This window comes from Erithacus rubecula, assembly GCF_903797595.1.
Source record: "Erithacus rubecula genome assembly, chromosome: 2".
Lineage (NCBI taxonomy): Eukaryota > Metazoa > Chordata > Aves > Passeriformes > Muscicapidae > Erithacus > Erithacus rubecula.
In genome coordinates, this window is record NC_136685.1 from 47811748 (window position 1) to 47838696 (window position 26949).

The 26949-nt window shown below is 37.3% G+C and overlaps 1 protein-coding gene across 1 annotated transcript in view; it reads right to left on the reverse strand.

The window, feature by feature from the left end:
* Positions 1-26949, reverse strand: part of MAN1A1 (mannosidase alpha class 1A member 1) — a 136696-nt gene that overhangs the window by 56785 nt on the left and 52962 nt on the right. The window contains exons 4-5 of the mRNA XM_079299323.1: positions 23713-23793; positions 1379-1473 (exon numbers count right to left, since the gene is read on the reverse strand). Of these exons, the coding sequence (XP_079155449.1) occupies positions 1379-1473; positions 23713-23793 (176 nt within the window). The remainder of the gene's footprint in view (positions 1-1378; positions 1474-23712; positions 23794-26949) is intronic.

The window sequence follows — 26949 nt, forward strand, 5'->3', positions numbered from 1 at the left end:
CAGTTGTTGGAGAAGGTAGGAGCAAACTATAAAGATCTACCATAATTTGAACTATATGCAAAAAGAACATTGATATATCAACAGTTAAGGAGGGATTTAGATGAGGTCTATATAAAAAGACATATTTTTAGCCTGAATACTTTAAGCATGCTTAAATATACTATGTAGAGCAAGGTATTGTTGTGTTGCAATTACAAACATATACTAAGGTTTTGTATTCAGAAGTTTCTCTAAGAGTTTAAAATCAAATAACCAACATGCCTCAAACTGCTGCACTACCAAACTTGTGCAAACTTATTAAAGTCTGTTATGAAAAAAGTATTAGCATGCATTTAAGTACCCAGCCAAAGTCCAAGGATCACCCCCAGGCAGCAGTTAACAAGCCCCTTCAATGACGAGAAAGTTCAGGAGTCACCAACTCCCTCCTGCTCCCACATACAGATGTGCTTTATTTGGCTTTCTACCTCCCTGCTGTTTGAAAGGAAGGTGGAAGATAAGCCAGAAGCAAACACAGCCAATCAAGCAACATGTCAATGTCCATCCCACTGTGGGGAAAAGGTGCACTCACAGAGCAAGCAGAGAGCAGCAGAAGATGCTGTCAAGGAGGCAGCCATTCAGAAAAACACATCACCAATGACACATATGTTAAATTCTTTTTTATTCACTTCCTTGTGATGAGTGATGCTGGAATTTTATCAGCATGAAGAAAGCAGGGGTGTCCCTACAATTACACAAATACACTCCACAGGTGTCATTTTCAATATTCTTTGCCAAGCAGTGCAAAGAAACCATTTTCTTTACCAGCACAGGTAGCAATCCTAAGTAGGACTAAGGAATTGCTGACATGTCTGGAACCAGATACTGGAGCAAGACTGACTTCAGGAAAGCCAGCATCTCCTCCAGCAAACACAGAGCTGCCTTCATATCATGACTGCCCAAAAGCAAAACCACTCCCTGGGAGAGGGTACAAAACAGTGAGTCTCTTGCAGCAGGTATTCCTCTTGTTTCTTGATATGAAGGACGTGCTTATACCACACTTGAGAACAGGTTTAAAAATAAGAGTGCAAAGTGGCTAGAAAACTCTCAGAGCAGCACATGTCCCAGTGCTCTTAGCCTACCTAAAACAACAGTAAAGGACTTAAGGAAAAGTGAAGGACTTGAGGAAGAGTGATGAGCAGCATACTAACTGACACTTCTGAAATGAATAAATATGTTTCTGATTGCATTCTTCTGTGTGCAACATACATCCACTTAAATGTCCCAGTTTAAACTGCAGAACCGTAAGGACAAAAACTGCAGCAATTGTAATATTTTGTAGCAAATATGGATTCAACATAATTTTTTATGTGTTCTAGTCATCAAAAAGCAGTAGTTTTACCTCTTGATGTTAAGCAGTGCCCAAGGTATCCCAGTGGGAGTGTTGAAAGCAGGTAGCAACTTCTCTCCAAGCTCCACTGCCTTTTTTCGGAAAACCTGAAAGTTAAGAAGAAACCAAATGTTGGAAAATGCATTGTTGCTCCAACTAAATTAACTTAGCTAATATGATTATTGAGCATATGGTCCAATCCATCTCACATGATGAAGCACCCCTGCTCCTTTAGAGTGACGTCAAAGAAATGAAGGGGCACAGGCTGTTTTCCATCGCACCTGGTAAGGGGAGAAGCAGGAACAACAGTGACAGTGCCCAGATGACCTGCTCCTGGCACAGCACAGCCAGACCTGATACTGCAGGGCAGGTCAGGCACTCCTGGCTGCCCTGCTAGGTGTCCTGTGTTCAGGAAAGGGGCTGTGAGCCAAGGATGCTGCTGCAGCCTGTCTGGCTGGCCAGCAGCTCCCTGCCCCGAGTGCACATCCTCCTGGAGCAGGGGGATGCAGCTGCAGGGAGGCCACCTCTGCTCTCTGTCAGGTTTATTGACATGGGTTCAGCACACTGCAGGAGCCTGGGCTGTGTCACTGTGGCTGCTGTGCTGTCAACCTGCTGCATGGGCAGTCTGTGGCAAAAACACCCCTAGATCACCAAAAAAATAAACCCTACACACTTTGTAGCACTACAGTCTTTATGAACTCAGCTGTACTCAGAGAGTGTCAGTGCCACAATTAATCAAAAAATTGGAATATACCCCTGCAGCCAATTGAGACTTAGCTGATATGCAGCATCTAAAGAGTTTCAGCTTTCATTTCAAAAACATGAACCACCAAATGCTTACCACACACCCACGGTAAATAGCTAAAAAGCTGGAACAAAGAGGATTTTGCTTTCCTTCAACTGCCAGCTCAGGTTACATTAACCTTACTGTTTGTGCACTGAGTGCTCTACTAAGAGAGTTTTTAATTAGAAGCAATATTGTTCCAACTTAAATATAGAAACCTATTTAGTGATTTCAATATGTGGATGTTCAAGGCCTATTTGCTTGGAATTACACTGGGATCTTGCGCAACACTGAAAGGGATTATCCCAGGTGTAGTAGTCAAAATAGCAAAGTCACCTTCATTGTTCTCTCTTTCTAATAATGGCTCCTTTCAACACATTTTTTTCTCCTCAGGCATATTTATGATGGAATTATATTTATTTATGTATTAGAAGTCAGTCTGTACATCTGACACATTGTGGTGCAGTCATGCATATAGGCTTATTTAAAAATATAATGACATTTGCTGGGCAAAACAAGGTAATGAAGAAATTTCTTTCCACAAAAATAAAATACAATTTGTAAAATACCACTTTCTGAAAGCCTCGTTGAAGGAAGGTTTTTATTCTGGAAAAGTATGTGATCAGGAGTGAATATAAAACTCTGGAAGAATCATGTTGTCATAAAGAAGCTCCAGACTATCACATCCCACGGTCTCTCCATATGATACAGATCTCAAGATTCCTGTGGCAACAGTCCAAGATTTAGAATTACAGTAAAATATATTTTGAGGGAGGTTAAGTAATTTCAAGCCAAATTATGTCTGGAGTCAGAAAACTCTCTTGAGTAGATTGCATCAGGGTGCTGGGGAAACTTGAAGCAAAGCAGCAGAGGAAACAATTTGCTTGAAAATCCCTTCATAATCCGTGATATTTCTGACTTCCCCCTTTACCAATTATGTGGATTCTGATGAGAATTAATTATGGATTTGTGATCTTCATCCAGCACATAATTAAGTCTTCCCAAGGGTTAGAGTCTTGGTGAGCACTCAGAAACAGTTGGTGCAGAACATAATCACCTCTTAGCAGATTTTTTTGGGAGGAGCAGGGACAGTAACCCATCCGGAGTGCACAAGTTTTCCTTTGTTTCACAGGCACGTTTTTCACTTTGGCCTGCTGAAGAAGCAAACCTAACCTTTGCTCTTTTAACACTAGAGAAGCCTCCCTCAACCTTTCAAAGCATACAGTGTGATCAACTCATCAGCCTCTCTGCCCTGAAACACTCAAGTACTGACAGGAGAGTGGTGACAATCATCCTCCCAAGCCATGGGCACAGCAGGACCTTGATATTCTGTAGAAGCATCTGCTGCCTTTAACCATACATAAAGGGGCTAGACAGGTATCTTATAGAATGCTATTAAAGGTGCCATATGTATTATTTTTAGATGCTTATGCAAGGACAAGAGGAGATCTCCCTTTCAAAACATACACATAACCACAGCAGAGGCAGCAAGGCTCAATACCTACCCAGTACCTCAACTTTGCAGGCTTTATCAATCCTTCATCACTCAAAAGATTACATGTGACCTCAGAATGAGGTATTTTACAATAATTGCTTATGGACAAAAATGTGGGATTTTAGCATCTTAATTTGATGTAGAGCAATAATGCTTCACTTTCAAATATTTCTACCAGCTCTAACATATTTTTAAAGTTCTACTGTATTTATTTTATACATAGCATCAATTCTCTCAAAATAAAAATTGACTAGTTTATGGAAATATCACAAACAGTGGCTATCAAAAAATTAATTTGAGATGCAAGTAAAGCAGTAAGTACTGTTCCACATATGGATCTCAGAGGGAAAAGGAAATTCAGTCCTGACAAAACTAGCTCCCTGAACATTAGAAAGCACATGAAGCCAGGCATTCTAACTTCTTTCTTGTCCAAAAATGTACCTCTTTCAAAGCACTAAACAATTTTCATCATAGGCAATTAGGAAAAAAAAATTTAAAAACATTTTAAAACCATTGTACAATTTTGAAACAAGTGCTGAGGTGAAGATGTAACTCTTGTTTACATGAGAATTTCAACAGGTTATTACTAATGCATGCTGGTGATTTTCCTTCCTCTTCCAAAGTTAAAAATAAAAATCAGCTATGGACATTGTCTAATTTTATCTCTAGGTCTAATTTAACATGGCTGAACAACTGACTAGTAAATTACTATCTATGAAGTAGAACAGGATGGACAAGAATGACAAGACTACCACAACAACACTGAATGACTTGGCACAATAAATTGTAGCCTCATGCAGTAAAATTATACTCTTTCAGCAAGGGTAAAAGGGTGAAGATAAATAAAGGAATCACTTTATTTCTCAATTTTCAGCTTTAACAGTTAGTAATAATAATAATAATAATAATAATAATAATAATAATAAAAGTAGAAGCTGCAATTATTGCACATCCACAATGTTCACTGTATTTTTCTTCCATAGAAACTTACAGTGTAGGACAAGAAATAAATACTGTGCTGAGTAAAATATTTTTGGGGTAATAAAAGTAAATAACAATAGGAACTTCTGCTTATTATCTCTGATTCTGGATCACATTTCAACTTTTGCCAAGCCCTGATCCTTCCCCACTCCCACTCAGTAAAGTAAAGTGATTGTTTGGTAAGCACAAACTAAGACAGCCATTACTGAGAAGCACAAAAATGAGAGACATCATGAGAAACATCAAAAATGAGAGGCATCTACAGCAAATTTCCCATCCCAGTGGTTATCTTCAGAGCCTCAAGGACCTCTCCTGGCTTTTCCTCATGAATGCTCATCCAGAAGTAATGAAAGATTACTTACATGAAGTGGTCCAACTGGGTCAGACTTGGGAGAAGCTGTCACAGCCCCATAGCTGAACCCACACTTCAAACCATGCTTAGTTTAAATATTTACCTACAAATACAGAAATCTACAAAGCACTCCTGAGCCCTCCATCACTTTCTCCAATGCTCTATCATTTCTAGACAGCATACTGTCTAAAAAAGGGGAATTGTGGAGCTATTTTCCTGGCAATTTATTGACAATCCATTTACCAGGGGGTGCACAGAGAAAACCACACTGCCATCAATCCCTTCTTTTAAATTGAAGATTCACAGCAAAGTGCTATGATTACCTTTAAAAAGCAATGAAGCCACTAAAAATTGCACTGATATTTAACTCAGCTAAACACCACACTACAACAAAGAAAAGTATTCTAAGTGAAGCACTGTAGTTCAGGAAAGAAAATAATAATTGACACCTGTCACAAATACATGATCAGTATTTAAAATTATAAAGTTAGGCAGCATACAAGACGCTTTCTAAAGCATTTCTCTTTAACCTAATTTTTGGTAGTAATCAGACTTTGGATGTGAGATAATTATCTTTTTAAACTCTCAGGTGTTGCTAACTTTTTTAAAAGTACAATGCTGCTTCTTACTGTGTAAAGGTCCTGTGCAAGATGGACTCCTCTATGAAATAAGTAGAGATTCCTTCACACTCCGCAGTCCTACTCAGAATCAGCACTAAAGCAAATTAGATACTTACTATAATCATATAATAGATTATACAGAAGACAGAGTTACAATACTTTCAATCTCTGTTTATATTAGTAGGCTGTGAATTGCTTAAATAAACTTAAGAAGCATCTTTGTTGTTCTTTATGCTACCGATCTTGAGTCCCTTAAAAACACAAAATTCACATCAGACCACCACCATTACTCCATGTTAGCAATTCTTTGAACAACATTGGAGTAAGCACTGGCAGGTGAAAAAGAAATCCACCTCACTGCTGCACACAGTCCTATTACAGTCTGTTCATTCCATAGGCAACAAACACATACCAAGCCAGGGAACAAGATGTTTTTTTCTCACTCATTAGGTACCCTTAAATATTTCTTAAATACATATTTTTGATCTTCATAAGAATAAACAAACTAACTGAGGAATCATACATCCAGAACTCTGATGCTCCTGTTAGAACACCCAATGTCACAATCAATCAGATCTTGCAGACTCCTCCATCCATTAACAAATCCTGTTAGGGAGAAGAGTGTTCCCACAGAGAAACAAGGCTCTGTCTGCAAAGATGCAACCACAGGGCAAAGACCAGACCTGTCATCTGGTGAGCACTGCCTTCATTACAGTGCAAGAATGCTATCTCCTCTGGATAAACAAAAATGTTTCCTCTGGCTGGAATGAAAAATCCCTTTGAAAATGTCAGATTACCTCATTGTAGTTTTAATTGCTATTGCTAATCAGGAAGAAAAGAAAGCACAGGAAGCAAATATCTTAGAATTATGTCCATGGCACGTCTAATTTTAAAAAAGGTGCAACATGATACAGATTCATAAATTAAAGAATAGCCAGAATTCTGCCTTAAGAAGTCCTCCATATAAAGGCAACCAGAAGTTAAAATTTAACACCAAACTATATTTTAATAATTTTTTCAATTGACAAAGGCATTTTCTCAACATTTCTAATTCTATCAAATTAAGCATTTCTCATTTTTGTTTTTATATTTACAAATAAAAACTGGCAGGTCACTAAGTAAGATTTATTGTTTTCTTTCCTACACCTGACTGCCTTTCCCAGTAGGGTAAGGAATGAATATTTCAGTGCAAAAGCAGAAAACGAGAGCAGAAAAATGAACAGGGACAGGCCACTTTCCTGCTCTTCAGAACACTGAATAGAAATCCTCTCAGCATAACAAATGTTGATTTGAGGGTCAAAGTGATCTGCTAACAAAAGAGAACTCTCTCAGAACAACTTGTTCCAACAACTTCTTTACAGAAAGAAAATCCAGAATTTTTGCTCTATTTACATTTGTTTCATTTTTACAATGAAAGACTAAAAATGCTACAAAAACTGTGGTACTCCACCTGATATAACAGAATACTTGAGACAGAGTAAGCTGAATTCTGCCACTATCTGCAATACCAAGTGATACCTTACTGCCATATTAGTTGAAACCAGTTCCTGTAACACTTTTCCACAAGACATTTTCACAAACACATTTATGACAGCTGGATAAGTTACCCAGATGCTGGCGATAATTCATCACCAAGTAGTGCTTTTACAATTACTGTCACCTTGACACTAACAGGTGGCTGTGAGTTCCATTTTATTCAGTCCTCACTTCCAGCTGAGTTCAAGTAATTTATGAATATTCTGTGCTAAAAGGTGAGGAGACAATGAATAACATTTCTGGAAACACTGTAATGAGTCACATCAGTGCCAACAAAAGAAGCTTTCAAAAGAGGACTTTCACAGCCGTAAAAGTATTTTTGTACATTTAGATCCACAACTGTAAAGAGTGTATTTTGAGCATTTTTCCCAGGAAACAGGCTGTGTCAAGACCACCTTCCTAGTTCTGGGCGAGCCCTGGTCCTGCTGGATTTGAGCATGTGAAATGCCACACCAAGAGGAGCCCACCTCCAGCCCAGGACTGCACCCAATCTCCAGTCTTCCTACCAGGATACAGAAGAGGGGGACACAAGTGGCTCCACTTGAGGCTACACCTACAGTAGCCAAAGACCAGTCAGAGCTGATCAACACAATGGCACACGCTGACACCAGTCAGCATCACCCTCTTCACCATTCTGAGTTTTGGGAAGGCTTTCCAATTTGCAAGGGTAACGTCAACCCCCAAGCACCTTTGCCCATCTGTACAACTCATCTCAAAGCTGATAAAACAGTGATTGCAGAAATATGCAAATGACTGACTGGAGAGATTCAGGCAGCTTGTGGTATCTGTGAGCAACCACTCACCTGCAAACTGCTAGAACAGCACCTGTCTTTTTCACAACTTGAGGACGTAACCAACATGAGTAAGCTTTTAGATCTGTACTGCCCTTTCTAGAATAATCCAATATGCTGGTCACCAGCTCATACAAGAAAATTCACATAAAAAATCATGCTTATTGCATAAATTAGATTAAATTAAAAAAAACCCCAAAAAACCCCACAAAAAACAAAACAACAACAACAAAAAGAAAACAATTAATAAAATCCCTTGTTTTATTAAATTAGCCATTTTTTATTATGGCTTCACTGGCAGTAAGAAAATTAATTTTCTTTTCTAGCTGACTGCTGTACCAAAGAAGTCACATAGTACCATGAAGAGTATCCCCTCCATGGAAAAGATTGTAGAGAACTTAATCTAATGGAAGTAACTGGATTAGTGAGAGATTTTCAGATTTCATTCAAACGCACACAGCAAAAAGCACAAATCCCCTCAAGTTATCAGCAGTAGCTAACGTATGTAATTACTTCAGTCATTTTTTAACTAAAGAATTTTTAAACAGATATACTGTGTTTGAAAATCTTATTTTAGAAAGACCAGCATTAAATAGTGCAAACTGTCAAAAAAGAGTGCACGGCATAAACCAAATGACTGCACAATTAAAAAAAAATCATAAAGGAAGACTTTGTTCCTGCTATATTCAGTTATTTTCTTTTGTACTATTCATGGGTATTTAGGATTACTTACACAGGCAAACTCCTAGCACTATTTAAGAGGAAGAACTTTCAGACCACAGGAGAAAAAGCAATTGCTCATTTATGTACTAATGCCAAAAAAAGCCTAAGTTTTTTTAAAGCTTATGTATACTTGAACAATTAGAAGCTTAGCTACAGCCCACTAGCACTGGAAAGCTTACGAACCAACCATTTAATAATACCCCTGCTGCAATAATTCAAGAAAAGACGGTGATGAATGCAATAAACAAACTGCAATGATTGCCTGTAATAACAAAAGGAATTTGTGACTTACAAAAGCCTTTGAGAATTCCTCACCCCAGACTCAGGGCAGCTTTAATTTTTCAAGAGGTGCGATAAGCAGCACGCACAAAGAGCAGCGAGTCGGATTTGCTGCACATGTAGGATTAACTGAGCACTGGCAACTGGCTCCCGAGGCCCCAAATACAGGTAACAGGACTCACACCTGCAAAAACTGTGCTCAAATCTTAAGACTCTGAAATACCACACCACCCCAAAAACATAAATTATGAAACAGATCAGTGTCAGCAAATCACTGTCAAAAATTTGGGATGCCAGCTTTGCACCCTATGAGCAATAGACAGCCTGGGACAGCAGGTTTATTTGACTGCAGTCAAATAAAACATTTGTTTCAAGCAAGGACAGATGGCAAGTTAGCAGGCATTAAAAGTGTCAGCAGCCATGATGGAGGACTGAGCCCACATCTAGTGGAAGTTTTAAATCTCTGTTTTTACACAATATCCACATTAGAGGAACAGGATTTTAACACACTCCACATGAATTAACACTATGGTATGTCCTGCTTTGAACAACAGGCACCACTGTAAGAGACACCATACAACTCTACCACCAAAGTATAAACAGACACTAGCACTAAAAAACTCTTTCCCAAGGCCACTTTGTCCCAAACAAAATAAGCCCTCTTCAACCTGTGGAAATCCAATATTTATATGTTTGGATGCTGATGAGAGGCACTGCCAGCCCTACAGGTAACTCACAGACTAACACCAGGCAAGGATGTCAAGATTACAGAAAATGTCACATATTTAGTAGTCAGGTCTTCTGCAGTTCAGGAAGATGATACATGTATTTGAAAGTATATTGGATGTAAGTGAATGTGGCAAATTAAAAATACGGCATATAAAATAGAAACTCATTATATTGTGAAGTTATACAGAAAACATCTGGATGTCATCTTAAGAGTTTGGTGTTTCTCCTGATTAAGGAAACAGCTGCCTTAGTAAAATTACTCATATCCAGCAGTAACGAAGAGTATCTTTTAGCTGAATTCTTCTGTTAAGCCACAAGCATCTGCTTCCTAATTTTCTTTTTATTTAATCTTGTGTACCCAGCTCAAGTGCTGTAACAACAAATTTAAATAGCTGCCTCATTTTATATCTTGCAAGCTATCACAACTAAACAAAGAACAGCACTTTGCATATGAAACTTTCCTTTCAAGCAGGTGACCATTGAGAGGTGATTTGCAACACCATCTGTATGAAAAAGCAGGGGGTGGGGTAGAGGAGCCTAATAAACTGCATGGGGAATCAATAATTACATCCTCAGTACAGCATAAAATGCTTCCAGAAGATTCATTCCTAGGCTTGTAAATTTGACTGTATATTTTAATTCCAATACCATTAAGTGATTTAGAGTGATGCCTTCCACTCTAAACTACACTCCTAGACCATGGTGGCAGGCACAGAAAAGGCTAAAATCATTCTGTGTACATAAAGGGAATTCTATTTTCTTTTTAATGGCAACTCAGCAGCAAATGGGGAGCTGTTTGTTTCAGCCAATGTTATGTGACACTTGCAAGTTTCTTCCAGGCATTAATGGCAAGGGTTTTAAATGATGGTTATCAAATATACAAGTATAATAATGTGAACAGGATACCAAGGGTGCCTACTTTATTTGTTCCATTCATTTTTTCCTAACTTCATTTGCTTACATTAATATTTTACTTCAACACCAGAACAACAGCTTAATGAAGTTACTCTCATCAGTTTGAATCAAAGAGGTCCTTGGACAAAAGGGGCCAAGACTCAGGGTCTCACATATTCTGCAATCTCCCTTGAACCAACCACTAGGAAACCTGAGCCTATTGTTTCTTATCCTTACATCTTCAACATTCTTGCATTTCTCCATCCTAAGATTTGCTTTCACACAGCTTTCTAAGAGTTTTATACCTTTTCTATTTCCCACAACTGTGCTGCTCAAGCAGGGCCACCCTGAGCCTAATTGCCCAGGAACAGGAACGTGCATGGATATCTTTTGAGTAAGGACAAGGACTCCCCAGTCTCTCTGGCTATCACTGCAGTGCTCAGTCATCCTTACAGTAAAAACATGTTTCCTGATGACCAAAGTGAACCCCTTGGGTTTCAGTTTCTGCCTGATGTTTAATATAAATGCTATATGTATATTTTGGCATTAGGACATGGACAGGGCAGTATCCATAGTATAGGCCTAAGTGACTATAATCCAAACTGTATCTTCAGTAGACACTGCAACAAGGTATTTACCAAGAAAGCCAGCAGTAAACCTGTAATACTAGCAACAATAAGGACAACTAACAACTAGTGGCAGTGAACTACATGTAATACAGGCAGGATTAGCACAGGGAGCAAAGTATGATGAGAATCCAAACTGTTTGAATACTGAAGTTTAAAAAATAAGCCATGATTCTAGGCACAGAATTACAGAGTTCCAGGCTTTACACAGTTTTCATTAGACACAAAAAAGCCTAAGGAGTTAATTTGCACTACTTGAATGTCCTTTGCCAGAGACCCTATGCTCCTCTTCATGCATAAGCAATTCCACATTCCCCTGCCCATTAGTTTGAACTGTTCGTGGATAGAAGGAGAATAAATTAAATTAAACACTACTATTTCAGAATGTCTCTTGTACTCTTTAAATATATATAAAATACAATGAGTATTCACTGGAAATCAGTATTGTATATTATGGCTGTCCCATGTTTAAACAGTAAAGTGCTTCTTTTAATCCCTATACTATGACTGAAGTCAACATGGGAATCTGCAGATTTTGTGATTGCAGATACTGGAAAAAGTAGAATGATCACAAACACAAAGACAGTGCCAACAATCCCTCTATTAGATCTACAGCATGGATCACCATTGGATCACAGAATTGTCTCATTGAGCTTTCTCCCACCAGCAGCCAGAGACGACTTCCATCTCACTTGTACAGATACACGGGACAGAAATCAATTGGTTTAGTTTTTCAGCCCTCAGGTTTCAGTGGATTCTCAGATTGCAAATTAACTTGTTTTGGTAAATTCCATTAAAAACAATGGGATCAAGAATGTGCCATTTAGGTAAGTGCAGCTTGGATTTGCAACCATGTGAACAGCTGACCTGACACCATGACAGGCAGCACCAGCAGTTGTATTGATACATTCTTAAATTGCTGCTTTTCAAGGGGAGGAACAGATTAAAATTTAGCATACTCTGCAGGTTCTTTTCCTTGCAACACTTCTGACACACCATCTAGATGGCTTTTTCTCTAAGTGATGCAACAAGAAAAATCTTCCTCTATATAGCAGTGCAAAAAGATGATGGTTTCCTAACTCAGTGCTTTCTTTCTTATTACTGAGATTTTTCTGACATAGTCATAGGGCAGAGTCAATACTCATTGAATTGTCTGATGAATAATGGACAGGATCAAAATGAGCTTGAATAAAGTGCTTGTATATTTTCCTTAAATTAAATATAAGAGATGTGAACTCTTGTAGTTCTTTTTATATAAGCCAAACAGGAGACTTCAAGACAGAACTATGATTTAAGAAGCTGCTTTTATGTTGTAAGTTAAATCATCAGGCTGACTAATTCAATTCCTTTCTGTTTTCTGTAAGACTATTTCTCTTACTGGACAAGCTATAAAACTAAAGTGACTAAAATATAAGAATTTCCAGTTCTTAAAGACTCAGAAACAAGTCCTCTGACCGAGCAGCAGAGCTGCCAGCACGTTGAATTTATGAGCAATTCAATTGCTTCTCTGAATTTCCTGCAGTTTTTCACTTTTTTAGAGCTAAACCTCAAAACTGTTCCTGTAATTAGATGCCAAAAGTTATACTCTCCAAAGATTAACGCTATTTTTAAATGCAGCCCCTATCTGAAGGAAACAATGGTTGGAAGTATTCATAAAGACTTCAAGTATGCATATTAACATGTCTACATTGCTTTCCATGCCCCCACTTGAAGCAAGAGGAAAAAAAGAAAAGGCATGACAACCATGTAAACTCTCTCCATTTTTAACAAAACTCATTACATGGCTGTGATGTTTCATTCTATTCTTTAACTGAACACTTCACATAGCCTCTTCTAGAGAGAAGGACGGAAATTATTTCTATATTTAATAGCATGTAAGGTAAAGCATTAGAGTACTTTAACTATAATTTCAAGTTGGAACTAGATAGAAAAAAAGTCTTCAAAGTATGATTTAGAAAAAGGGTGTCTTAGTCACCATCTCCATTCATTAATTCTATTACCAACTGTCATAGTCTTTCAAGAAAAAAAATATGGCTGAGTAAGTCCATCTCATTATCTCAGTAAACTTTTACTTTTGACCTTGGGTCAGCTAATAACCATATTAACTTAGGAGACACCCTTCAAGCAAATCAGAAGAGCTGATGGCATTTAACATTGAACTAATTCTGCTCAGGCATGCTGAGAACCATCACTGTAGTTTCCCGCAGCAGTGTGGCAATGATGGCCCCAGAGCATTACAGTAGTTGTAAATCTTGCCTGGAATCAGGAAGATTATTTATTCTTCCCTCTAGAATATAAATGGAAATAAAAGCAACTCTGGAAAGAAAAGGCTGAGCACAGACTGAACCATGTTTGTAAGAGATACCGTGCAAGCAGCAAATGCTGATGAGAAGGTTTCAGTTATTCACTAGTTTTGCATGATAAAAGGAAAAAGATTGAAATTGTCTGTATACTATGAATAGTGTTTTTAAGAACAAGTTGGGGAAAATAGCATCCTTTAAGGAACGGCATTGTAAGCTGCTGACTTTGTTCTGCAGCTGTTAGTTTGAAGAAAACAACAAAAAAAAGAGTTTTCAAAGAGAAATGGAAGGGAGTGAAGTTCATAGCATATCCTTTTCACATGATGATCCTTAGGATCTATTGGACTGTAAAATCATCTAGTCATGCTTGCAAAAATTAAGGACAACTTGGCCCCATGGGACAATACAATTTTAAAGCAGTAACACCAGCTTTCAAAAACAACTAGTATGGTTATTTTGCTTAGCCTTAAAAAGCAGATGATTGCCTAAAGACTGAATAAAAGAAACAAACCAGACACATCTAATTCTTCAGATGAACTAGTTACAGAGCATTTTTGGTAGTTCAGTGCATTTGAAACATCAGAAACAATGAAACTGGCCCTTTATGCCAGAAAGAAGACAGCCCTGTGTTAATTGAAGGTTGACTCTACTCCAGTAACACTGCTGCTGGAGTGATCTTCCTTGTTTGCTGTAGAGTTATGTCAGTTTACATAAGACTTGGATGTTAAAACAAGCTTTTGAGCTTTCATGAATAGCAAGAGTCCCTTCATACTGTACTGCTTTAATTAGCTACTATTTGAATGAGTTCATCAAGGTTGGGTGGGTTAATCTAAGTAATTAAAGGTGTTGAGTAGAGAATATCAGAGCTAAACACATGAAACAAAATCCAAATTCTTCAGAATATTTTACTACCACTTGATCTTTCTCATATCTTTTGTTTTACTAGGAAATTAAGCAGTCAGATGGCTGACCAGCTAACACCTTTGGGAATGCAAAAACTTGTATGTGTGTTGACAAAAGATTTGCAATGTAAACAGTGAGCTAAGAAACTGAATCTGCTGTTTAACTATATCCTAAATTATCTTTTTCTTGAGGAAACCAAGCAAGATTTGTATGAGATGCTGGCACTACATGCCACTCCTCCTTTTCAGCTTTCAAATCTTCACATTCATCATCTTCTCAGGTTTTGGCTTAAGAAAAGTTTGCAGTTTGCCCAACCCTGTGCACTTAGCCCTGGGCAAAATGAGCCCTTACATTTACTGATTGGAGGAAAACAAGGATTTGTCTTTCAAATGTTTCATGACAGTTCTGTTTAGGGGCAATCACCTGCCAAAACCACAAATTCCCATTGGTACCTATCATTCTGGAAGTGGTACAGGATTTTTCATGTGCACATCTTTTTCCAAATTCCTTCTCAATCATTTGCACATAGGGTGGAAACACAGTCTGCATATGGCAGAGGCAAGCTTTTGGCACAGATGATACAGGAGCTGGACTCATTTATCAACCACAACATCTACCAACATTATTCAACTGATGCATTTTTACAAACAAATGGCAAACAAAGCATGTGGCTTCCTGCAGTTTTTGAGAGGTGTTGGAGAAAGCTCCCACTCATCTTACAAATATTTCAGATTTCTGTTGCCTGGAAATAACAAACAATTGATCCTGTCAAAAAACATCCAGAGGACAATTAGCACTCACCAGAAGTTATCCCAAGAACTCGTCTAACTTAAAGGAAATTAACCTTGTTTGTATCTGTTTCATGTTTGATCTGCTGAGCAAGACATGTTGTAAGTGCAAAAGGGACTTTTAAAAGAATACCTGTTTCTCCTGCAGCACAGGTGCCATTATCTCTACCTACTGCAGGAGATATGAAGAGCATGAAAGAGCAGCAATGATGTCTGTCTGTTTCTGATTTCAGGCATTCCATTTCCTCAATGATCTTCAGTCAGCTTGAATTGGTGGGTGGCACAAAGTGGTGTTTTGTTTCTAATCTGATCCTTTAAAGAGCTAATTGGATAAGAAATTTCCCAAATTTCATCATACATTTCTGTTCACCCAAATTGTATTTAAAATGCTAACAATTAATTAATGCCTATACATTTTTTACTAGAAGTAATTTAAATTTTTGAAAAGAGATATCAAAGTAGAAAGATTTTTGCTAAAGTACGTTTTGGGAATCTGATGGAATATCTTCATAGCTGCCAACACAATAAAAAATGTGGTAATCTTCTACTGGATGGTTTATGCTTTTATCTTCTCTAAGTTAATAAGAGAAGGATGTTATCAGCTACTTAACTCCCAGCTTAATGACAAATAACCTCAGATTCAGTCTACACTGAGACAAAGCACAAAATGGAATCTCACATACACTAGTTATATATTGTGAAATATTTAGATGAAGAAATGAGAGTTACTCCACACCCAGAGTAAAATAATATTTTCATATGTACTTTTTTTTTCTAGTAAAAAATCAGTAAAATGATTCAATAACATCTATTACTTATAATCTAATTGAACTTTTATATCACATCCACTGAGAGACTATACTTCCCAAATATTTTAGATAGTTCAGGATTTAAGCAATATAAATTAATGCTGATCTACTCCCACTGTCAGCACTGAGATATTTTTATGTTGCTTTCATTTTCAGAAAGAAGCAAAATTCTTCACTGTAGAAGGAAGGATTGTTATTTAGATATCAATAGTATATTTGCAACAGTCTAAATGCTGCTTGCAAATGGTTCCACAGAACCCTATAACTAACCATATGTTGTACATTTTCTATAAAATCTGCAGAGCAACTCCACCACCTCTTCAGGCAGCACATGTTTACCCTCCTTTTACTCTCCTTTATTATTGCAACTGCATTTTGTGCTGGAAAGTGACAGAATTGGAAACTGAGATAAATAAAAGAGAGAAATATCTTGGAAACAACTTCTTTGCAGGTGCCTGGTGATACTGAACAGACTGTTAATAGCATGTAATTTCTTCTGTACACTGTATTAACTCAGATGCAAAGAATTCTTCTTCAGGGTCTATCTAGAGCTGCTGCTGTTGCTCAAAAGGAAAGCACTCACACTACTATTTCTCATAGACATTCTCTCTCCAACTGTTCTGTAGAGAGAGAATGAAGTGAAACTGCAGGAACTAGTTGAAAGCCAAATCCTCAGAAGAAACAAACAGCTCCCTCTCAGCTGCTTGAATTCTACTTAATAGCATAGCTCATGAGCTTGTGTCAAACCTACCAGCTGTTACAATCACAATCCCGTATTTCTTAGGTCTCATTACCATCCATCCTCCTTCCTAGCAATTTACCATCAGCCTACAGTAGTGTGGAGGTGAGCAGGGATTTTAGTTAAAATTAATGTAATGAGCAGCTTTTTGGTTATTTCCAAAGTCAATATATGAATGCAAAAACATCTCAAATAAGTTTACCATGGAACAAAAGAAATATTTTTGTTGTTTGGAGAAAACTCCCCAAACAAAACCATTTTTGTTATGCAAATAGGAAACCACTAAAAGTGAAGAATATAAACTGTGCACAGGTTGGAGCTCTAAACTGATGTTTCTCAAACCAAAATCAGGGCTCTGATTCCTGGTTTCATAGCAGGCTTAGTTAGGCAGCTGCAGCAGGCTGTCACCACAGCTTCTCAGTCCCCTGCTGTGGGTATTCACACTGATAGACAAACAAAATGATGACAGCAAACAAAAGCAAACCAGACCCACTGCTGGACTCCAGCAGACAGCAATTCACTGAATTAAGGCAAATTGCCACTATTCCCACTTTATATTAGCAGAGTGGCCTGAGGCCCCTCATTCTGAGGCACAAAAGCTGTTGCTGCTGGCAGCTGATTGTGTGCCTGGTGGTGCCTGACTGCAGTGCAGGGGCTGAGTCCCCATCAGGTACTGAGACCCCAGAAGCAGCTCCCTGCCAATGTATATGTGGGTGGCATCACTAACCCCATAGCAGAGAGGGAGGAGAAGGAAAACCTAGGAGAAACATCTTAATTAAGTACAAGACTGGAAATCCACATCTCTGTTATCATTCTTCCAATTTTCCTCAGAATTAAGTGTGGGGCCAGCTTGAGCAGCAGAGTTGCACAGAGCAGCTGAGCAGGTAGCACTGGGAGAAAGGGGACAGAAGCATTAGGAATGAGAAAACTTATGGAGTAAAGGGAATCTACTATTTGAGAGAGATGGGTTTCATCAACAGTGACAGTGTAATTGCACTGCAGGAACTTAAAAGAGAGAAATAGAAGACTGAAGGGCAGTCTGCTTGCAACAGCAGAACAGTCTACATAAAAGAAAATCTTAGGAGTCAAGGTTATCTCCAGAATGTGAATCCATAGGGATTCTGCAGTACATTTTGATGCAGCTAGGACAGAAAGTGAACAGCATTAGATTTATTAAAGGTGGTGAAGAGGCTGAAATAGTAATGGAGATTACAGACTGTGATTGTGGGAAACATAGGAGATTTTAAATCCTTCTTTGTCCCTGAGTAGGCTATTAAGTGCTACATCAGAACTGATATAAACCTTGATTTTATACACTGTAATGACAGCTTTCTGCAGAAATTCAGAGTCTATAGGAGAAAAAGTAGCTCAACTTACTTTGACATATTGCTGTTAACAGGGGCCACATGCCCCAATTCAACACATTGTTTTAAACAAAAGTTTCACTTTGGTAGTGTTTAAGTTTGGAAAGGGAATCAAGATGACTAAACAAAATTAACTTAGAAACAGCCACGTGGTTAAGTTGCCTGGAGATAATTTGAAGAATGAAAGGTGAGGTTCAGAGTTCAAAAATTCTCAAATCAAAAGGATCAGAAGACTTCTACCTTCCTTTGATATGACTGTAAAGAAGGTAATTAAAACTATATTGAGTTCAAGTAAGGAATGCAGAAACCAATAATGCTTGACAACTTAAATGAAAACTCTTAAGTCAGGCTAAATGTAATTTTTTAAGAGCAAGTGTTTAAAGATTTAAAAAAAAAAAAAAAAAAAAAGAGAGAGAGAAATATGAGGCCTGCTAGAGAGCCAGGAAAAACAATAGGAGATGTCTGTTTAAAAGAGCATAGTGCATGAACCATAGCCATTTTCAAAAAGATAAAGTTGCCCCTGTGTTTGGTCTTGAACAGCCTTGAACAGCTATGTTCCCATGCAAGAAGGCTCTTCAAAGAACAAGCCTAATGGACTCTTGCAATATTGAGGCTGGACTAGAAGATCTCTTGAGGTCACTTCCAAGTTGAATGGCTCCAGGATTCAAAGAAAGACCAAGTTAAAAAATCGTAAATCTATAAAAATAAAAGAGAGCATAAAGATAATTTCAGAGTTCTACAGAAACTAAAACATGACACCACTGAAACACTGATGTATTGCTCAAATGTGGCAGCAGGTGGAAGGTAGGTAGGAAACAGGACCCAAATCTGAAAAAGGGCTGTACAAAACCACAGGCAATTTAAGTCTTCTAGTCTGTACCACACAGGGAATTCTACTGCCAGTCTGTGAAGATGATTAAGAAGGAGTTAAGTGGCATTCACAGAGAAGTGATCAAGCTGATACACTATGCCTAGAGTTTCAAACAGCATTAAAAATCAAGCTTCCAAGACATAAAAGGAGAATTTCTCTTGTTAACTAGTGTCAAGTTAAGTGAGAGGAAGCAGGGGATAAAACATGCGGTCAGTGAGATCCCCAAGGCACACATACTGGAGCTTAATCAAGATTTGCAGAAGAGGACAATACCTTTGTATATGTGACAAAAACTTAATTCTCCTACAATTAAAGCCTGCTAAATGATGGTATTTAATTTTTTTTAATTAATGGAATTTAAATATTCTCTCTGACGAGACCTCTACAAGAGAGGGAGAGACAGAAAGAACAACTACAGCTAAATTCTGCAGAATGTCTCAGCACTGTATAATGTCAGCATTCTTCTGTGGTCAGCCTGGCAAAGGCAGTTCTACATCAATAGCATCTGCATCATTATTTCATGCCTGCTCCTCATTAGTAAGATACCTCTACAATCAGTGAGGGATGCTGGTTTACAGTGAGCAATGATTAGGTCTGTCTGAAGTCAGACACGAAGCCGAGATCATCAAGTGAGGTTGAACAGTGGCACTGTAACTCCAACTCTAAATGCAGATATAAACTAATCATGTATGTCATAATAAATTAGAGTTCCTTCAAACAGGTTATCCTACCACAGTAAAAAAGCACAAATCTGTTATATTTCTGCTTCATGCTATGGAGAAGAATGACAATATGAGCATATTATGCAGGAAGAACAGCTGCTGCATCCAAAATATTTTAACTCCAGGGAAAATAAAAAGTTACTTATCCCATTCAGAAAACAGAAAGGCTTCAAAGGAATCTGGGAAATTATCAGCTGAATCTGAATCTTACGTGCTCCTTATTCATTTCAGAGCACTTTGGATTTACTTTTTTGCTGCTCACACAAACAGCAAATTAAAAGCTCCTTTTATTTCTGCCTATGCAATGTATTCCCTGACTGTGGAATCAACCTTCAAGAGAGACCCCTTATTACTTAGCTTTAGCAATGCCTTAAAGAACCAGTTATGAGTAAATCAGAAGACCTGGGGAATGTATAAACCTGACTGGACTAAGAGCAGGGCCATACATTTACCATGACTTTCAGCACCTATTATTCACAGCTATCACAGCACAGCTATTCCCAGCAGTGAAAATTACAGTGCTCAGAAGTAATGTTTGTAATATCCATGAATTCCAAGAAAGATCTTACTGCTGTTTGAGGGTTCAGTGTTTTGTTCTCCTCCAGAAGTTAACAAATTATATCCTTATGTGACTACATTTGGCAGTATAAATATCTGGGCCTGCAGAAAAGGTCCTGTTCTGCATGCAGTGCTCCTGACCCTTGGTATACCAGAATTTAACATTGAACTAGTAAGTACAGCAAAGCAGTTGTACAATAAATTTCTCCCTTATATTTGACTTTTCATTTCAAAACCAAAAAATTACTTAAACAAGGAATGTTCTAAGACATGTCTAGTACTTAATCAAGGTTTATTTTAAACAAAATGACCAAAAAAGTTTGAAAAAATATCTGTCCCTGTCCTATGGGATAACTCTGTCATATGACAGTTTCCTAAAGATACCTTCATACTAACAAAAACATTTTCAATACTAATAGTGCTTTTAAGGAGCCAGGCTTATTTTTAATAATCCTTTACAGCCAGTGACTTATGGAAAAAATCCCAAGAAAAGCATTTGCATGCAATATTATTATTAGGGGCTTAAAAACTCAAAAGAAAGTAAAAAACAACCAACAAAAAAAAAAAAAAAAAAAAAAAAAAAAAAAAAAAAAAAAAAAAAAAAAACAAAAAAAGAGCAGCACTTAAACAGTTACTCATCTTAAAATTAAGTTTTCTGATATTTATAGCTATTTTACAAATGAAGTTGATATTTGACTGAAACTTTTTCTGGCTTGGGTTGAGACAGTTAACACAGTGATTAAAAAAAAGCATGTGACATTTCTAACGCTTTTAGGTATTTCATATTAATTCTACTAAGGTAGAAATTGTAGGAAGTTCAACAGAAAGCATCTGATGGCTCTATTTGCAAGTGAGCAGCACACATAGTTATCAAGGGGTAAAGTATTCAATTTGTTCATTCTTAGAATGATTCACATTGGTGACTGTATCTAAATGAACTATTATGTGAGCAGGATGTTTTAGGAACTACTCAGTATGATAGCATGTTCCTTAATCGTGATTAGTTAGACTTAAAAATGATTATGGAAACATACAATGTGTTGCAGCTTTGGATCATTACCCATGGAAATGTAATTCAGAAGCACAAACAATAATTATTTCCATCACTCCTTCTACAGAAACATAGCTTTCTTTAATTAGAATACTGCTAAGTGAGCACAGCAAATATAAGACTTTTTAATAGTTAATCTGATAAAGGATTAATTGAGCTTTTAACAGAGGGAGTTTAATCCTTCAAGCAGTGTGCATACAGATTATGTCACCTTTTTAGGTGTTCACCCACTAATGTAATGGACTAACAGATTGTTAAAGATGCATTTTCTACAGTGGCAGCCAGTCTCTGGGCCCTCAGGCCTTTCCACACTTTGCAGCAGCAGCAGGGAAGAAGAGACCCACATAGTACAGGAGAACCTCACCCTGCTGCATCCCATACTTTCCATTGGCAGAGGCTAGCTATTGTCACAACATCTTGGGATTTAGGAGACAAATCATGAAGTTTCCCCAAATTTGATAAAGGCAGAGCATGCTGAATCACACTCTCAAAGCCACAAGAACAACTGCTTAGGGACATCATTCTGTCTGGGACAGCAGGTATCACAGAGAAGGTGAGAGCCAGTGGCAAACATGGACATGCCCTTCCTGGCCTGCAAGAGCTTGGCACTCTCCTTAATAACACACCTCTTCTCTGAATGTAAGAGCCCATTTTACTTTGATCACTGAGTCCATCAGTTTAGAATGGGCACTAGCATCCTTTATCACCGATATTCACTGCAAAGTTCCACTTAATTATCTGTTGTGTGAAACATTTTCTTTTACTTCAGACTCCTCCTCATTTCATTTCTGCCAGAGTTTTACTGGAACACGAGTGCTGCTTTCAATCTAGCTGAAGAGGTGGTGGTAAAACTGCCTCTCTGAGGATGAAGGAATTATATGAATGTTTGAGAAGCAATGACTAGGTGTTATTTAGGAGAAACTATACATGCTGATTGAAAGTGAGACTGCACATAAACAGACACAGGACAAAAACCATCAACATCCATATGAAATCACCAGCACTGATGGCAAATGATTAAAGCATTTCTTGGCAGACAAACTGCCACTTGATGCAAAGTCCCGTGAGCATTCATCTATCAGCTCATCTGCCAAGAAATATCCTCTGCTTCTGTCAGAACTGATTAATTGAATTGTACCATAGGCTACGCTAGAAAAGTCCATACCTGTTTCCCAAACAGATCTCCAGTGAAAAGAGAAGAAATATAAGTAAAATAATATTTAGAAAGAACCAGAAGCCAGCTCCCAAACACATCTCAGTTTCTTTCATTACTGTTAAGTGTCTGACTGCATTCCTTGTACCCCCCCTAAAATTACAAAACAATGCAAATAATAAAACCTGTGCATTTTAATACATTCATGTCTTTTCCATGCCATCTACACTCAGCACAGGTACATGTGAAACAAGTCTGTAAATTAAGTTAAGCCAGTGTCAGAGGAACATTGTCTTCTCATAACTTCTTTGACCCAATAACACCTGCAAAAACATCTTTAACATGATACATTTTAACAAAAAATAATCACACACAGTCATAGAATTTAAGTAATTTAAAGTGACAGATTCAAAATAGAACTCTACCTAGTATTTGAAAAATTTACTCATGAAAAAATTAACTTTTTTGGGTTTGTGGAGTTTCCACCAGTAATTTCTTTGGATTTAAGGAACAATAAATTCAACTTATGGTTAAAGAGTATTAACTTGCATAATCCTGCAACAAATGCTACTATAATACAGAGACAGAAACCAGGACTTAAACTAGTAAGATTAAAGACTCTTCAATTGCAAGCTAAAACTTGAAAATATCACAACACGTGTCACTTTAAATGGCACCTTTGACTCTTTTGGCCTTCTCCAAAAATATTACACAAGTAATTGCATTTAGACAAAGATCTAGACAAAGACAAAGATGAAACTGCATCTTCATTCTCTCCAGAAACTGTAACAGGTAATAGAGATTAATGGGTTATCAATGCTGTAAAGACATTCACATGAATAGGTTTACAGTTGCCTTTTCATTTTTAACAGGTCTTTTCTGTGAGTTGAAGCCTCAGGTTCAGGTAGGCAAACAGAAAGTAAGAATTTAAATGAGTTCAAACTCAAAACCCATTTGGGAAGCAGGAAGCTGATGCACTGAATCTACCACTGCCATAGAGCAGGAGCTCCATAATTACATGCTCTAGCATGTAATGGGTGTGATTCCCACTCAGGAAAAAACTCCAAAAATCATTCAACACTTAAATGAAGCAGCAGCTTTAGGACTTATACAAAGCAGCAGTAATAGAAGCAAGAAGATCCATTGGACTGGTCTCCACCGTACAAGCCATTTTCAAAGTTTTAAAAAATGAAATAATTTAATTTGGATAAACAAAATTATTAAATTTAAATTTAATTACTTAAATTAAATGATGGTATGTCAGATAAACCAACTTACTTCTTCTCCTGAAAGATAGTAAGCTGAAAGTAGTCCACCGACGAAACGAATGTTCACTTCAAATACGGAAACGTCAGCGTTCTGTTCAAATAAACATAAATTTATTTCTATAGATTTTTTTTGGTTTGTTACATACATATATACACATATATATATACACACAGGTTTTAAGGCACAACAGCCATAAATAGCAAAACATGGAACATGTAGGGAAGGCCAACATAAGAATTTAAAACATTTATTTCTCTTCCTCACTTTGACAAAATATCCTTTTATCCTCATCCTGCTCAACCTTTCACCTGTTCTGTTGGGCTATAAGGCTTTCTCTAAATCCATATATCTAAGTACTTATCATTCCTTGCAGACAATTCAGCATTTGCCCAAAAAGTGCTCTTGGATCACGTCCCACACTACCTCCCCTCACACCATCTCAGACAGATGAGTATTGATCAGAATGTCCTATCAAGTGTTTTCCTACTTCAGTCTAAATGCAGCTTTCTGCAAAAAAGAAGGCAACATTGGAATGAGTTAATTACATGCTCATGAAAAAAAAATGTAATCATTATGTGTATTCACAAGAAAGAAGATGATCTTTCTCTGTTACAGTGATGGCCCTTTCCAAGCTGGTGTGGATAAATCTTTTACCAATGACAAAGATTAGGTCCAGCCCGTATCTATCTCAAAACATAAAGCACATTCTTCCCTGCCTTTTGAAATCCAAGCATAAATGGGGAATCTCAGTCTCACAACTTTTTGTTCTTCATTAAGGCAATTCTGATTTCACCCCAACACATAACATTCAATCCACTCAAGGCATTCAATTAAAAAGTTGATCTAGTGAAGTTTCTTAATTTTTGCTTTTTAATGTAATACTACCTTTTATATTTCTGTATTTCTGCAGAAAAAGGTGCCCAACAGTGTCCCAGAATTTTGGTCACATAAAAAAGGTATTTGTCTGGGTTGCTCTTGCTTCTTTCGACTCAGTCACTTTTCCATTTTCTATTTGCTGATGTACACTATAGCTATATTTAATACAAGCCAATGCATGGTGGAGCTAATGGATTTTGTTCTGAAAGGCTTGCAGGCTTTTTTTATTCATCTAGCTTTTCTGCTTTTCCAGTTTAAACATTCAGATGTCAGTTTATGTAGGAGGGAAGAAGTCGCTCCCTGTTTTCTATGGATTTTGAATTATAGTAAACTGACTTTACAGAAACAAACAAACAAACCAGCACTAGGCTACTTAGTAAAAATATTACTTCATGCTTTTCAGATTCCAAGATGCTCTGATTAAGTAAAGGTATCTGATTAAGCAAAGGTATCACATTGCAGAGTTGGTGAGTTTTTGTAAACTGTAAAGGTGCAGGCTTCAAAACACACTCTCAGACTTGCTACAATGCTGGTGGATTTACATTCAGGAATTTAACTTTTCTCCTCTAAAATGTATTCTGCACTTCCCCCTCTAAAAAGAGGATATAATTTCATTCAGAATTACTCAATATTTAATTAATATAGTATGTATGTGTGTGCTATATAATTTTTTAATACACATGAGCACAATTCAAAGGGATGGACAAAGTAAAGCCATCTCATACATCTGACTCTTGAAAACTCAGACTGGCATCATGGGTTAAGACTGCAAAATTATCTTGCTGTCTTGCAGTGTTCAGAACATAACACTCCTCCAAATTTATTTTGAGTATTCGAGAAATCTGCAGTTTCTCTTCTGTCACTGCTCTCCCCCACTGGTCCTCTCTTATTTTTTCTAAGAGAAATGAACAAGTTTAATTTCTGCATCTTAATTTCTGTTTCCAAAATCTCCTTTTTTTTTTTTTTTTTTTTTTTTTTTTTTCAGACTCTGTTAATTCTCTTTCCAAATATTCAGTCATGGCCTCACTGAATGCAGCAATAAAGTTAAGGTATTCACCTCAACTTTAACGTTCCTGTGCAGGATTTTTTATTATGCCATGATCCATGTTAAGCCTGGGGAAGGGGCTATAAAAACATTACAATCCTCTGGAAATCCAAACTAACTAGATGATGTGTCTGTTCATCTGCTAAGCAGGCTACCTGTGTAGGAACTACACTACATGTACATTAAATACAGAAGTGTGTATTTAATGTTAAATAAAATCTTAAAATCCAATATGTAAGACAGCTGGTAGAGAACTGATTTCACTGAAGAAAAGCTGATCTGACCTGATCTGACTGAAGACAGGATGATTAAATGAGTGAAAGGGGTGGATTCTCTTCCCTGGAGACTGAGCTAGCTGAAACTCCTATGAATAGTATGAGAATATGAATATATGAACCTTCTTCAGAAGTTCAGGTTCTTTCCATTTCAATCCTGAGCCTTAGCACATGTCAAGTACCTTTCTTTGATGTGGGAAGATTGAAGCTATAAAGAGGTAGGTGTCAGATGAGGAAATGAGTTAATCAGATATCCCAGGCTCTTGTGTTTCCTTTGAGAACTGAATTAAATTACTTTTTGATTTTCAATTGCTTGAAGTAAATTGAGTGGTGTATGACCTGAATATTTTGTCTCCAGAATTTTATATTTTGCCTTTCTGGATTTAAATATGACCACTTACCTCACAAACCCATTGCTATCTTTCAAGGAGTGCAAAGAACCTTTAAGGAAGGCTCTGATGTGTGTATGGCTCAGTATGTGTGCACTGACATCTGCTTCTGGAAATGAGTTACAGACAAGAAGACTACTTGGAAGTAATGCAAATAAAGGTTTTACTGTTTTTTTTTTGGAGGCACAAAGATTAATTGCACTGCAATATTGAACATATGTTGAAGGGATGATATTTCAGGACATTTCTTGAAGGCAACCATTGTTCTAGTGTTATCAGATTCCTGATAGGTCAATTGAACCTTGTTTGAAATACTTGCCTCTTACCAAAATCTTTATGCAAGCCACTGAAGCAGACAAACACTGAAACAGTCATTTCATTTATGGTAGGTTTGAAAGCTTTATCCTGATACATAGTTACTCTTAAACTCATTGTACCAGGTTAGTATTAATTTCAGCACACCAATAACAGTAAATGGCAAAACAATTAAAGTTTTATAATTTCACATCAAGAAAACATCTCCACATGGAGATTTATGTGAAGAAGTAGTCTATTAAGAAAAAGGAACTTGTCCTAAATGTAGAAGATTCCTGCAATGACAGCTTTACCCTTCTTCCTTGTTTGATTTTTAAATTTTTTGTATGATATGGCACATTGAAGA